The sequence below is a fragment of the Balaenoptera ricei genome, chromosome 2 (assembly GCF_028023285.1).
Source record: "Balaenoptera ricei isolate mBalRic1 chromosome 2, mBalRic1.hap2, whole genome shotgun sequence".
NCBI lineage: Eukaryota > Metazoa > Chordata > Mammalia > Artiodactyla > Balaenopteridae > Balaenoptera > Balaenoptera ricei.
Window position 1 is genome coordinate 69791358 of NC_082640.1, and position 14160 is coordinate 69805517.

General features: G+C 53.2%; 1 protein-coding gene across 5 annotated transcripts in view; it reads right to left on the reverse strand.

The window, feature by feature from the left end:
* The window catches only part of SMAD6 (SMAD family member 6), a 116477-nt gene that overhangs the window by 41845 nt on the left and 60472 nt on the right, over nucleotides 1–14160 (reverse strand). For 2 of the 5 annotated variants that reach the window (XM_059912966.1, XM_059912964.1), the window contains exon 4: nucleotides 1432–2230. The exons of the other annotated variants lie outside the window; for them this stretch is intronic. In XM_059912966.1, the coding sequence (XP_059768949.1) occupies nucleotides 1689–2230 (542 nt within the window). In that variant the 3' untranslated portion in view covers nucleotides 1432–1688. Of the gene's footprint in view, nucleotides 1–1431; nucleotides 2231–14160 lie in introns of those variants that run through there. 5 annotated transcript variants of the gene reach the window in all.

A 14160-nucleotide genomic window follows, 5' to 3' on the forward strand; every position in this document is an offset into this window, starting at 1 on the left:
CCTACCCCCCAACACACTGTAGCAAGAATGGTTTGTGTGATCAACAGAATATGGCAGAAGTGATGGCAGGATGCTTTTGAGATAAGGTTAGGAAAGACAGCAGCTTCACACTTGGTCTCCCTCTTTTGGATCAGTTGCCACGTCATGAGTAGTCCAATGGAGAGGCCTACGTGGCCAGGAACTGAGGCCTCCAGCCAACAGCCACGTGAGCGAGCTTGGAAGTGGGTCCTCCAGCCCCAGTTAAGCCTCAGATGACTACAGCCCTGGCAGACAGCTTGATTGCAGCCTCACGAGACCCTGAACCAGATCCACCCAGCTAAACTGCTCCTGCATTCCTGAACACAGAAACTGTGTGATAATAAATGTGAGTTGTTTCAAGCTGCCAAGTTTTAGGATCATTTATTACGCAGCAATAGATAACACACAGGACTTCTCAGAGCGTTTAATAGGCTAATGTAAATCTCCAAGAAAGAAGATATACAATGTAACATTCCCCTAAGTTATTTGGCCAAGAAGGCCTTCTTTTTTTGAGTTTTCTCAAGAGAGGAAACTGATTTAATTGATATGGCTCTGGTTAACTTCTAACCTTGATCTGTCTCATGCGCTAGTCATTTACCCTTCCAGAACCTTAACTTTTCCCTTTTATAGAGTAGAAAGAAACCACCTGCCTTTGCATCAATCATGACTACAGTTCCAGATGGGCAGGTTCTGAGCTACTTGGTGGGGGGATGGGAGGGTAGCTTATCTAGGTCTTAAAAGGAGTTTCACCCTGGGGCTCAGGTGGCTTCTGTGAGGTGGTAGGTGGGTTCAAGACCCACCATCTCAGTCTTTCTTCCACAGGCCATTTCCCCAAAGTGGTGAGAATTAATGTTTTCTAGCTTGCAGACAGCTCAGAAATGAGAGGCATGGACCCAAGTCTTCCCCATCAGGCTGAGAATTCCTCTAGGCCAGAGCATGAGCCTCCCCCACAGACGGGAAGAGCTTACCTAGGATGGATGGCCCATGTACTCTCCCTCCTCCCCCTGAATCCTGTGGACACACTACAGCCATGGGTGGGAAGCAATAACAGAACCTTCTCTGGCCTTAAGAATAAACATACGTCCTTCCTCCCTTTTCAATGTAATTCCCTCTACTCTAACCGGTAAAAGATGGAAATCAAGTTTCGGGATGCCTGATGGGTCAGAAACCCACAGAAGCCCTGCATGTTCCTCTTTGTTAAAAAGAAGACAGTTTAAAAAAAAAAAAAAAAAAACTATAATGCGAATACTTTATTATCAACGAGTGACTGCTATTAGCTTTTTGTCTGGGCATTAATATTTCAAAAACCATACACCAAACCCAGGCTCTTCCACCTAGCTCTGCTGTATCATTTTCTTTAAAAAAAAAAACAAACAACAACAACAACAACAAAAAACCATAAAGAAGAGGAAGGAGGAGAAGAAAGAAAATATATCTGTATTATAAGCCAAAGTGCGTCTTTCTTGTTTTGTCCATATACACACATTGCACCATACATAAATAATTACATTGTAAAAATGACTCCATAATTACAAGTATAATATATATTTCCATATAATATATAAAACTTTATATTAAATCTAGGTAGATGATATCTGGGGGGAGGGGTCGTCCGTGGGGGCTGTGTCTCTGGGCACGGGGCCCCCGTTGGCGGGGCGGGTGGCGGGCCGCTATCTGTGGTTGTTGAGGAGGATCTCAAGCCAGCAGGGGCAGGAGGTGATGAACTGCCGGGAGTAGCAGGGACCCCAGCCCTTGGCGAAGCTGATGCGGACGCTGTTGGGGTCGTAGGGGCCGTCGGCGGCGTCGGGCTCGGGCCCGTGCTGGAGCAGGCCGGAGCGCTCGAAGTCAAACACCTTGATGGAGTAGCCGGGGGGCACCTTGCGGACCACCAGGGCGCGGCCGCCGGGCGCGTCCAGCGTGGGGGAGTTGACGAAGATGGGGTGCTCGCCGCGGTTGTAGGCCCACACGCCGTCCGGCTCCTTGCTGAGCAGGATGCCGAAGCCGATCTTGCTGCGCGTGCGCCGCACCGACTCGCTGCGCTGCTCCAGGTTGAGCTGGCCCAGGCAGAAGCCGCTGCCCTGAGGTAGGTCGTAGAAGATGCTGACGGCCTGGTCATACACCGCGTAGAGGCGGCCCACCCGTGTCCGGTGCTCCCAGTAGGCCACGCTGCACCAGTGGCTCGGCTTGGTGGCATCCGGAGACATGCTGGCGTCTGCGGGGCAAGCACAGGGCACGCGGGTGTTATTCTAGGGCAGCGGAAGTGGCACTGCCGCCTGGCCGGTGGGGTTTGAGGGAGGTCTCTGGCGCCCAACAGACATGGGGAGCACTACTGCGGGCCAGGCCGTCCTCAGATTTAACCCACAGCAGGACCTCACCGTCCACCCCACCCCCAGACACACACGAAGGCAAGGCACCTACTGTGCCAGGTGCCCGTGGCTACCCAAACACGAACCACACCCGGCTCCTGCCTATAGAGTTTTACAAGCCAGCAGGAGAGGGACACACACCCACACACCCAAGGGAGGGACTGAATGGCGAGCACCTACGTTGTTCCGGGTGCCGTGCTCTGCACTCCTCGCTCTGCACGTGACTCACGGGGTCCTCCCTTAACCGTGAGGAGCCACCTTCTCATTTTACAGATGAGCATCCGAGCCTTGGCAGCCGCCAGCAGCCTGCCCGAGGCCACTCAGCTGGCGAGGGGCACCACCGGGATTTGAACCCGGTCAGTCCAGGCCTCAACCTGAACAGAGCGGGGTGAAGCTATCAGAGGGCATAAACCGCCCCTCAGAGGGGACTCAGGCATAGGAAGGCGTGGTGCGGTGGGCATTGTGGCCCCCAGGATCTCTTCCGGCCCAGAATCGGAATCACGGCTGCCCGACGGCGCACAGCCTCAGCCTGGAGCGTCACGCAGGGTCTCCCAGTAACCCCCACCCCCGGTCCCTCAAGTTGGCTCTCTGGGCAGGAAGTGCAGCTTTTCACCAGAACTGTAGCCGCCTCTGGTGAGACGGAGAAGCAGAGGGTCTCTAAGTGCAAAAGGGAATCGCTCCTCAAGGGCTCCAGTTTGCCAGCGGCTCCTCTCCGGGCCTCAGTTTCCCCATAGGCGGCAAAGGGGTGGCCTGGATGATGGCTGGGATCCCTCCTCACTCCAGCTTGGGGCATCTCTACGTGTCCGCGTGAATTTAACAGTTTTCTGAGACCAGGCCTAATACCAGGTATAGGCAAGGGACCCATCTTGAAGGGCAGCCCCCTCCTCACTGCGCTCGGGTGTGGCCGGCTTCTCAGATGCTGAAGCGTTTTGACATCTGGTCTCTCCTTCGAGCTCAGGGCTCTGACAAGCAGGTGGGCACCCGTGACTGCCCGGTGGGGTTATGTGTTTCCACACAGGCCCCTGGCTGCGGTTTTTGCAGAGGGAGAAGGTCTGCTGGAGGCCTGATGAGGACACACTGAGGCCCTTTATGGCTCGGCTTCTCCAAAAGAAACAGATCAAAGTCCAATCAAACCTGAGGGAGAAAGCACTGCCAACAACTTCACTCAGGAGCCTGGGTGAGGTCAGCTCTGTCTGCCTTCAGCCCAGCCCCGCCTAGAAGCCCCAGAGCAGCCGGGTGACGGGGCTCCTGACATTCTCTTATGTGCTGGGAGGCCCACCTAGCAGGAAAATGTCCACCTGAGGGGCCGCCTGTGGGCTGCCTGCTCTGCTGTGGCCTGGGGCTGGGCACAGTCCCAAAGGGCATGCCCCTTGCCCTCATCGATCCATCCATCCAGCACGGGTCTGAGAGTTTCCAAGAGCCAGGAGAGCAGCACCATCCCAGCCTGGCCGTGAAACTCCAACACCGACCTTCTCACCGAGCAACAAGAACTCCATTAGTGCACTAGGCACAGAGAGGCGGGGAAGCAAAGAAGCTATGCCTGGAGAATGTCGGGTGACAAGACAGACAACAGGCATCCCTGAGTGCCTTCCACGAGCCAGGCGCCTTCTTCGCAACGGCCTTGGTTGCACCTGTTATCACCCCAGTTCACAGGTGTGGTAACGGAGGCCCAGGGAGGTGCCATAACCGGTCAAGGGCACACACCAGTGAGTGCTGGAGCCAGCATCAGTGCCAGGCCACACTCCCGAGGGGAGCTCTTCTCCATACTCCGGGCAGACACCCTCCAAAACCCATGCACCAAGCAAATGCCCCCCTTCTCGAAACCTCACCCCGTCTGTAACCATGACTGCTCTCGTGGTCTGTGAGTCCTAGAGGTGCTCACCCACAAGCCGGTGAGTCACTGCCCGACCCAGAAACGAAAGGTCTTCATTCCCTGAAGACTCACCCAGTCCCACTGAGTGAGGGAGTACTGCCATCCCCTCTACAGATAAGCTCAGAGAGGGCCACCCTAGTCATAAAGTGGCAGCTCTGCCCCAGGAGGGAGCCACTCTGTTGCAAAAGACAAAGAAGCAGTTTAACAGTCAGGGAGTGGGGGTAATGGGATTGAGGGGGGGTGGGGTAATTGCTCCTAAAAGGCTTTCCATTCAAGGCCAAGTGGGCCTTCCTGTCCCCCTCCTCTCAGTACCTCCCACCCCAGCCGAGCCAAATGCGCCCTCACCCTCCACCCCCATCTCATCAACACCTGTGTCCCTGGCCTTGCCCCAGTCAGCGCTCCTCGCAGGGGGATGGGACCCTGTGAGTGGGGATGAACCCCACCCCCTCACCGCCCCGCCCCAGAGCTGCCCTAGGGCCCAGCCTGCCCCATCCGTGGCGCTCAGGGACACTGCCTGGGCCAGGCCTCACTTTCCGCAGCCTCTTTGCTTGAGCAGACTGAGTAACAACTCATCAGGCCTGGGCTCCAGGTCTTCCAAATTCCAGGGGATGGACTGCCGCCTCTGAGAAGCCCTCTCTGACCTCTCCCTCCTGTGCGCCTAGAGCCTTAAATGCAGTCCCTCCCTTGGCCTGAGCAGGTGTCTGTGCCCCTGGCTGGCCTCAACTCTCAAGGAGGAAGGGGTGGGTCTTAGTCCTTTCTGCATCTGTCCCAAGTCTGCATGTATCCCCAGGGTGCTCTTGGAACACCTGCAAGGGAAGAAGGAAGGAAATAAAACAGATCCCAAGTGTTGGCACACTGCCCTCACCCCTACCCCCGCCCCCCGGAATCCTGCCCAGCAGGTGGGGCCAATGCCCTCAGGCCCAAGGGGGTGCTGGGCAAGGACTAGGGTCTCAGGTCTGATCCTGAGACAGCAGGCCGGCAGGTGAGCCCATCACCATGCTTGGGGCCTCCCCATCCCCACCTAGCTCTTAGGGTCTCTGGGCTCCAGAGCTGGAGGGTTCCCCCCCACATCATCTCATCCAGGGAGCCCCGATGCTTTGGGCTTTCATAAACCAATACACTGTTTAATGGAGGAGTTGGGAATGTCATAAGGTTACCACGGTTTTACTTTGTCACATACAGACTTATTAAAAACCCCAAGACCATCTACTATCACTAGCACAAAAGAAAGTAATTTGATACTCACAAAATAGGTAGGACCTAAATCAGAAAATTTTAAATTAACACATTTAGATTATAAGAAATTTTCTTATTTCTTTCACCATGGGCCAATGAAAACTTAGTCCTGAGGCTGGCCTGTGGGAACCATCAATTGAGTCCAATGTCCTTGTGCCTACAAGATGGCACCTCCGGGGGTATCGGGTGACTTGCCTAAGGACACACAGCAGTGGGTGGCAGAAGTGGGACCAGAACTAGAGACCCCAGATTCTAACCTAATGCTTGTCACATGATCCAAAAGGTTTCCTAGTGAGACAGACCTAAGCTCTCACCACTGACTGGATATGTGGCCATGAACAAGCCACTGAATGTCCCCAAGCCTCAGTCTCCCCATTTGTAAAACGGACTTATTCATAACTGAGCGCGTCATTTACACAGTCCATCTTTGGATTTTCTGGCAACTCTGGCAGCAGATCAATTGGGAGCAGAAAGAAGCAGCTGTCTGTCTATCCGTCCCAGCGCTGGCCTAACCCTTCCAAGGCCAGGGCTCCTTAGGGGTGTCGCGGGTCACGACCCAGAGTCACCAGCATGGGAAGTTACAATAGGACAATGGACGGCAATGCCCTTTGCAAGCGGTAAAGCACTTAACAAATGTTAAGGTTTAGCTCCCAGCCCGGTACCTGAGATGCAAGGAGATGCTCAGTAAGCAAAGGAACGAAGGGTGAAGCAACGAATAACTGAACGCGGGGGACACAGATGAGTGCTCCTGGAGTCCTATTTACACACACACACACACACACACACACACGTGTATTCCGATCTCATGCTGTGTGTTCAGAACAAGCTGACCTGCCCTCTGCGAGAAGGCAGGCACCCCCAAACCCAGGGTCACCTCCCCACTCCTCACAGACACAGAGCCCCACCTGACCCACCACACCTCTCGTCTGCGGCCTGGGCTGCCACTCAGGCCGCGAGGGGACAGTCTCTTGCAGAAGATCCTTTGCTTCTCGTGGCTCCAGGGCTGTGGTCCCGCCATCAGCCTAATTAGGAACCAGCTCCTTAATTGCAAATAAATACCGCGGAGTCAGACCCGAGTGAACAACATCAAAGATGACCGCGCTCTGACCGAAACTCCTGCTCGCTACCCCCTGCTCAAGGCCTGGCCTAGTTCCCAGCCAGACTCTGGGTCCCAGCTGGAAGGGTTCCAGGGGGAGGGGGAGAGGCGAGGCGCGGTCTGGCGCGATGTCTGGGGCAGATCTGGCGGAGCGGCACCAGGCCGGGGGTCAGGAGGCCTGCAGCCCGGTGTCCAGCCTCCTGGCCCTGATCAGGCAGGCCATCTCCCTTCTCCTGGCCTCAGTCTTCCCTTCTGAACAATGAGCTCTACATTTCTGTGATTTCATGCATGTTCACAGCAGCTCTACTCGTAATCACCCAAACTAGGAAAGCAGCTCAGATGTCCATCAACAGGAGCATGGATGTTATGGACTAGATGTTTGCGTGTGCCCCCCCGCCCCAAATTCACGTTGGAAATCTTAACCCCCAATGTGACAGCATTAGAAGGTAGGGTCTTTGGGAAGTGATTAGGTCATGAACGGGATTAGTGCCCTTTAAAAGAGACCCCGGAGAGCTCCCTCATTCCACCCTGTGAGGACATAGCAAGAATACAGCCATTTAGGAACCAGGATATGGCTCTCACTAGACACCAGATCTACCAGCCCCTTGATCTTGGACTTCCCAGACTCCAGAACTGTGAGAAATAAATATGCATTATTTAAGCCACCAATTTATGGTACCGTTATTATAGCAGCCCAAACAGACTATGATAATGGACAGGCAAAAATAAGGCTCATCCATACAGTGGAATACGACACACCAATAAAAACGAACAAACTACTGAAACACACCACAATGCGGGTGAATCTCAGATGCATCCGGCTGAGTGAAAGAAGCCAGACACAGAAGACGTGTTGTTTGTTTCCATTGATATGAAATTCTTGAGTAGATAAAACTAACCTACAATGACAGAAATCAGAACAGGGATTACTTCTGGGGAGTGGGGATGAGGGAACTTTCTTGGGTGCTGGAAATGTTTGATATCTTGATTGGTACAGTGGGAACCTGGGTGTACACATTGTCAAAAATCATAACCTATGCACTAGAGAGCTGTGCATTTCATTGTACGTATGGTGCCTTGAAAGAATTACAACGAAGATAGTGGAAATGTGCTGCTAGGCCAGCCCTCTGTGGCCATCCTGGAGTGGTCCCAGCAGGGCTCCCAGGTGGCCCAAGGGACAAGCCCTGTGTTTCCAGGCTGGACAGGGGCGGCCTGGCCGCCGGGTGGCACCCACATTCCTGCCACCAGAGGGTGGTGATGCCTGCGGCGGGCAGGAGGAGACTGGCCTGACAGTAGGTCCTCTCCCCTGCACTGAAGCCGGCCCCTCCGATGGCTGGCGTTCCTTCCTCTTGGCCCCTCTGTCCAGCAAGGGTGCTTCGAGCCCAACGTGTAATTCTGTCGGGGTGCTGGGGCACCAAGGGGGCCAACTGCGTCTGGGGGAGGCAGGGAGAGCTGAAATCCCAAGAAAGCCTTTAACTTCTTCGAATCAGCAGTTTTTTGTCAAAACAAAGGGCAGGAACGTTCCTGTGTGCTCCCCCGTGGGCCGCACGCTCCAAAAGCCTGAGCACACGCAATGCAGCTTGTTTTCCTTGTGATTCCCCCCTTTCCACTGGGCCAGACCGCCTTGGACTCACCCATCCTGGGAGGCAAACCAGAGACATGCCCAGATTAAAGTCTACGATCCCTTAGACTAAGGAAGCTGGATGTGGAGGCTCAGAGCATTCGCAGGAAGCTGGACCCTGAGTCCCCCGGTCTCCAGGGCCTGGCTGGGCCGCTCATGCTCCTCCGTGTTCAAAGCTTTTGCTGCTGCTGCACACCTCCTTGGGCCTTAGCAGCCTCCCTGCCTCTCCTGGGGCTGGCCCAGCCACACCTCAATGAGCGATGAAACATGGGCAGACCCCATCGAGAGCTGGGAAGGGAGACTCAGAGACTCAGAGAAGTTAAGTGACTTGCCCAGGGTCACCCAGCAAGTTGGTGGCAGAGCCAGAGAGGAGCCTAGGGCTGGCTTTTCCAATCCCCTTTGCACAGGGCCCCACTGGGGCCTCCTACCCTTCTGGAAAACTCCTTTCTTCTGTCCCATGTCATGCCTGTGGCTTTAAGTTCCCATCCAACCAGCAGCTTTTTCATCTGAGGCTCCCAGGCCTGGGAGTAATTACGTGGCCCTGCATCTGGTTAACCTAACACCCCTTTAAAAGCCTTGTTTGCCCATTAGATAAGTAGTTTTTGTTATCAAACTAAAGAGGGAAAAAGAAGTTTCCACTTAACCTTCCTTTGTCATTTTAAGCTACAGAAATGGCTTCAGGTTTTGCAACAAGTCCAGAGATACAGCATTAATTAGAAGCTCTTTTTTTTTTTTTCTTTGTTAAGGGAGGGGGAGACCAGTCCTTTATCCACTGGGATCCGGCAGTAAAAGCAGAGAAGGAATGTGCACAGGGCCATGTTAATGGTCAACAGCTTAGAACAAGCCTCTCCGCTGAACGCTTTCCAAAAGCAGGGCCCAGCTGACAGGAGTTTCCTCTTATTCGCTCCCACCCGCCCCTCCCCACCCCCACCTCAGCTCCAGCACCTTTGGCCCCTGGAGGAAGCCAGGCTTCCAAGAGGAAGTTCCTAATCGGTCATTACATCACGGGCGGTCTAGCCACCGCCACTGCCTGCACGGGGTCCACCTTGGGGGCTCTTTCAGCCGCTGGTCTCTGGGGCCAAGGACTGTGCTTTGCCACCACTTTCCAGAGAGTCGACCAGCCGCTCTGCTCTGTGTGTGTGTGCGCGTGTTGTGTGTGGTGCAAAAGAATGACAGCAAGGGGAGGAGGGAGGCCAGGAAATCCGTGATCCATGTGGCCAAAATTCATGATTCTGCAGATGCAAAACCTGAGGCCCAAAGAGGGAAGGGAACTTGCCAAGGTTACAGGGAAAATTCGCAATACAGTGGCTAGGACCAGTTGGGTGTCTCCTGCACAGGGCCCAGAAGCCAAGCTGCCTGCATGTGAATCTCAGCTCTGCCACTCAATAGTGGTGAAATCTTGGGTAAGTGACTTCACCCCCTGGGCCTCAGTTTCCTAATCTGTAAAATGGGGATGCAATCAGAAGTTACTGCCTCGGGCTGCTGGGATTAATTTCAAGTGCATTGAATAATGCCTGGTTCAAAATAAGCACTCCATAAGTAACAGCTATTATTTTTCACTAGTATTATTACCACCATCTTATCTCTATATGTTATTTGTATAAATTATTTAATAGATTGATTCAGCCTGTATAGTTCATAAGGGTATTCATATTAGGTGATAATAATACCTGCAATGTGCCAATGGAATTGAGAATCAAGGGGAAATAAGAGGAGGAGTACTAGTAGTAGTAGTAATAATAACAATAAAATAAGCCAGCCAGTAGTAGTAGTAGTAATAGTAATGATGATGATTTACCAGCCAACATTTAATGAACCTTTACCAAATGCCAAGCAGAGTATGAAGCAGTATCTCAACATACTGTTAATCCTCTCAGTAATTCCCATTTTAAGATGCAGCTGAGGCCTGAATGTCAGGTAGTGTGTCCACAGTCCTCAGCTAGGAAGTTGCAAAGCTGGGATTCAAGCTCACATCTATCTAGAGACAGGGGACTTTGCATTACTCTCTCATGGTTGCAACCCATGGGCTGCAAACCTCCAGAGGCCTGCCGGGTAATGGCACAGGGGCTGTGCTGTAATAACCCACCCGTGTCCACTCCAAGCTGGCACGTGGAGACTCTATAAAGACTGGATGTTAAAAGTGGCCCTTGGATGTGGCAATGTGGGCACCCCACCACACGCTGCCCACCTTCTGCGAAGACTGGAGGTTTTCAGAAACCATGCCATATAACAGCTATCTATGGTCCCCTATGCAGCCCTGCAAACACATACACTTTTTTGGTTTTTAAGTACAGTTTCTCCCATGCACTCCCACCACCCCTCCTCAACACAACGAGCATTTTCTAAATGCACTGCAATGACGAAGGGTGACCTTGGGAAAGGGCTGCTGACCTTGGCTGAGAAACTGGAGTGTGGGAGCTGCCGGGTGCTCTGTGCTCTGCACCAGGAAGCAGAATCACCTCCATTCTCAGAGGACAGACCCCAGGGACAGAGGCCACGCAGCAATGCAGCACAGGAACCCTGACTGACGGCCTCTGAGCCCAGCTCCACCCTGCTGTGCCCTTCGTGCTGCCTCATCTGCTCTTTTGGGGAGTCCATGGAACCCCCGCCCTGAGGGGTTTAGAGGGATGTGAGTATAAGGATAGTCAGTGGCCGCCCAGCTGAGTCGTAACTGGCCTTCTCTAGAGAGAGGCCTGCTGGGCCCAGCAGGAAGGCCTTTCTTCTGCCCTTGGCGCCCTGACCCCAGCCTGCTCGGCCCCAGGTCTCTGGTTGAACAAAGTGGCGGCCTGGACTGAGGTGGGTAAGGTTTCCATTCATCTATCTTGTGCAGTAGTCAAACAGATCCTGAAAAGACGAACTCCTCTTGCAACCCTGACATAAAACAAGCTTTCACCTGGGCCCTAATACACACAGGCCTGCTCAGAGTCTCCTCCACAGGTAGTTTCCCTGGCACCTACCAGGACCTATGACTTCTATCAGCATCCTTCTCGCCCTGCCTCCCTGGCAAGATTGTTCCAGGTTCCCCGGGCCCAGTGGGCAGTGGCTTTTCTCCCCAGACCTCGGTGCTCTGTGGTCCAAGCTCCCTTCTTAAAAACACTCTGCAGGCAGCTCCAGCTTCTGAGAGCCACACTGAGGCCGCCATCAGATCACTCTCCATCAGAGCTGAGCATTCAGACTCTACCCCAGAAACACTGGTGTGCCGGCCTGGCCTGGCCCTATGCTCCTAAAGGAAAGCCCAACACCCTAAGCCAGAAAAGACAAGGCCCAAGGAGGCAGGGCAGGGGAACCACTCAGACTTCTAACAGGGAACCAAGTCCGGGTAGGAGAATTCTGGTTCCCTGTGCCCTGGAGGGAAGGACGGTGAAAAGCATCTGTCTGCGAGGGGAGGGGAGAGCCGGCGATAAGCGGCTTATAAAATCAGCCCCACATTTTCCAGAAGGAACCAGTTTCTGCGGCAAAAGCCTCTGAACTTTGCTCCCATTCCAGGTCTTCTTTTGTTTTATCACAAAGTCAGACTCTGAGTGTGTTTGTTTGTTTTCTTAGCCAGAGACCCCCTGGGATGGGAAAGCCTGGCTTTTCATATTGCCTCTGAAAAGATTCTAAAAACACACTGTGCACGATAATGAAGCTGGGTACCTCAGTCCCCAGGAAAGAGAATGCGGTTGTGAGAAGGGAAGGGGCCCCCCAGTCCTCCCTGGCTGCGGGTCTGCCCTGCCGATGGCCGAACTCCTGAATTCACACAAGAACCAGGCCCCTGGTTGCTCTTCCGGGTTCCTGTCTTGGCGGAGTGTGGGTTTTCCCACCTTAGGCTTCAAGTGCCAAAGTTCACTGACTCAGCCCAACCTTGACTTCCCTGTTGAAGAAAATCGGCCCTTTGGGGGTTCAGATGGGGACAGCCTGGGCGTGTGTCAGAGGTGCGTTGGGGGCCGCAATCTGTGGCAGTTGGCGGTGTGCTTCAAGGAAGCCCATTTGGGGGTACTTTCCTGCCCTGCAGGCTACCAGAGCTGGGGGAATTCAGGACACCTCCATTTCTCTTCTATTTCCCAAATACAATTTGAGTTTTATTGGCAAACCTCCTGCCTTAAACTTCTACTTGGACCCAATGTAAAGCCATAAAAGCAAAGTACCTTAAAACTGCCCTCAATCAGCCTGTCTCAGCAGCTCTGCGGGGCAGGAACCTGCCCTGGTGCAGAAACATCCCAGGGGGTAATCAGGGGAGGCACCCCTGCTACTGGGATCCCTTAGTTCCCGGTGCTTTGAACACCCCACTCTGTGTGTACTTTGTCCATCCCACTCTCTCTTGATCTGGAAGACTCCCTGAGACCACAGGCAGCAGAGAGGTGAACTAGTGCAGATCTTAACAGCTGGGTTACTGTGGGCAGGTGACCACGTCTCTGAGGGCCGGGACCAGCTACAGAATTTGGGGGGCCCAGTGCAAAGTGAAAATGCAGGGCTCCTTGTTCAAAAAGTATTCAGAATTTCAGTGGCGAAAGCATAGCCTTAAACTGAGCTGAGGCCCCTTCTGAGCACAGGCCCTGAGTGGGGCACACACTGGACACCCATGAAGCCAGCATAACAACTCACTCAAAGGGGTCAAGGGCGGGGGGCAGGTTCATGACGGGCCTAACAACGGTAACTGGCACTTGATGAACATGAGTTTCCTCCTCCCTTCCCCAAAGTTTGTCAGACTCTTACTCAACCATCAAGACCCCGATGTCACCTCCTTTGAAAAGTCTTACTCAGTCCCTGGGTCTGAACTGCACGGCCCCCCTCCTCCATGACACTCTTTGATGCCATCATCAGGAGGGCGTGTGTCTCCACCGCACCCACCTGCAAGCTGGCTGGCCTGGCATGAGGCGTCACTCATCTCTGCCCCTCCTCCCCTGAGACCTGGCACCCTGCCACCAGACCAGGGCACTGTCAACAATGGGCGCTGAATGGAATTTCACATCCAAGAGCTGGGAGGGCACTTGGGAAATCATCGGGTTTTCCCCAGGTCTGAAAAAAATGCAGCAGCTGTACCGTTCCCATTGAACAGATGACACCACTGAGGCTCAGAAGCCAGGACACTGAGCGGGGGAGGGAGAAGCAGCATCCCTACTTGCTGATCCTCATGATGCAGCCCCACCAATGGAATGCCAGATGAGCTCGCTATGTGCCACACTTGTTTCAGTGGCTCAAAAAAAAAAAATCGCCTAAAGCCTACAGTTGTCTGGCAATGGGGGTGGATTTAATTTCTCAGACTTGCTAAGTCTATGAGGGTGAATGGAACAGGGAGCATAGCTGTCAATGGAACAGCCAAAGAATAGGATGGGGAGCTGGTTTTCTTATTTGCAAAGCTCTCAAAAATAAGCCTCATCTAACACCAGCCTGGTGTCGTTTACCAACGAGCCAGTATCGTGTGACCTTTGCAAGTCGAATACACCTCCCTTATTTACATTAAAGATGCACTTTGGGATAAACACCCCCAAATTAAAGTCCCCGGGTGGGGGCATTCAAATTAAATCCTTGCATTAAATCCTTCCCTTAAAAATATCCTTTTGTAACACAAAGGTATATGATCCACACCTCTTCAGTGAACACAGGGTCCTACATACTGGATTTTCTTAAAGTGAGGGTTCCCTGGATCACACACATTTCTGGAACAAACAAGAGTGCTTTATAATAAGCAAAAAGCTAATATTGACTGGAGAGACCATTAAGCCCCAATTAAATACTAATACCTGCTGTAAAGAGCACAGTAACATGAGTTTTAAAGGTTCCCTGCAAAAATGTTGCAAGATGACCTAGGGCTTGGCAGAAGCTCACCCCTGCAAGCCGGCCTCCTGTCTGTGGTTGTGCCACTGAGTAAAACTGAAGCAGCTGAAGCTGCTCGGCACCATCCGTGCCCAAGCTCCAAGCTGCCTGGAAAGGGACGGCTTGTTTGATGTGGGGCTAGAGGTGCAGAGAA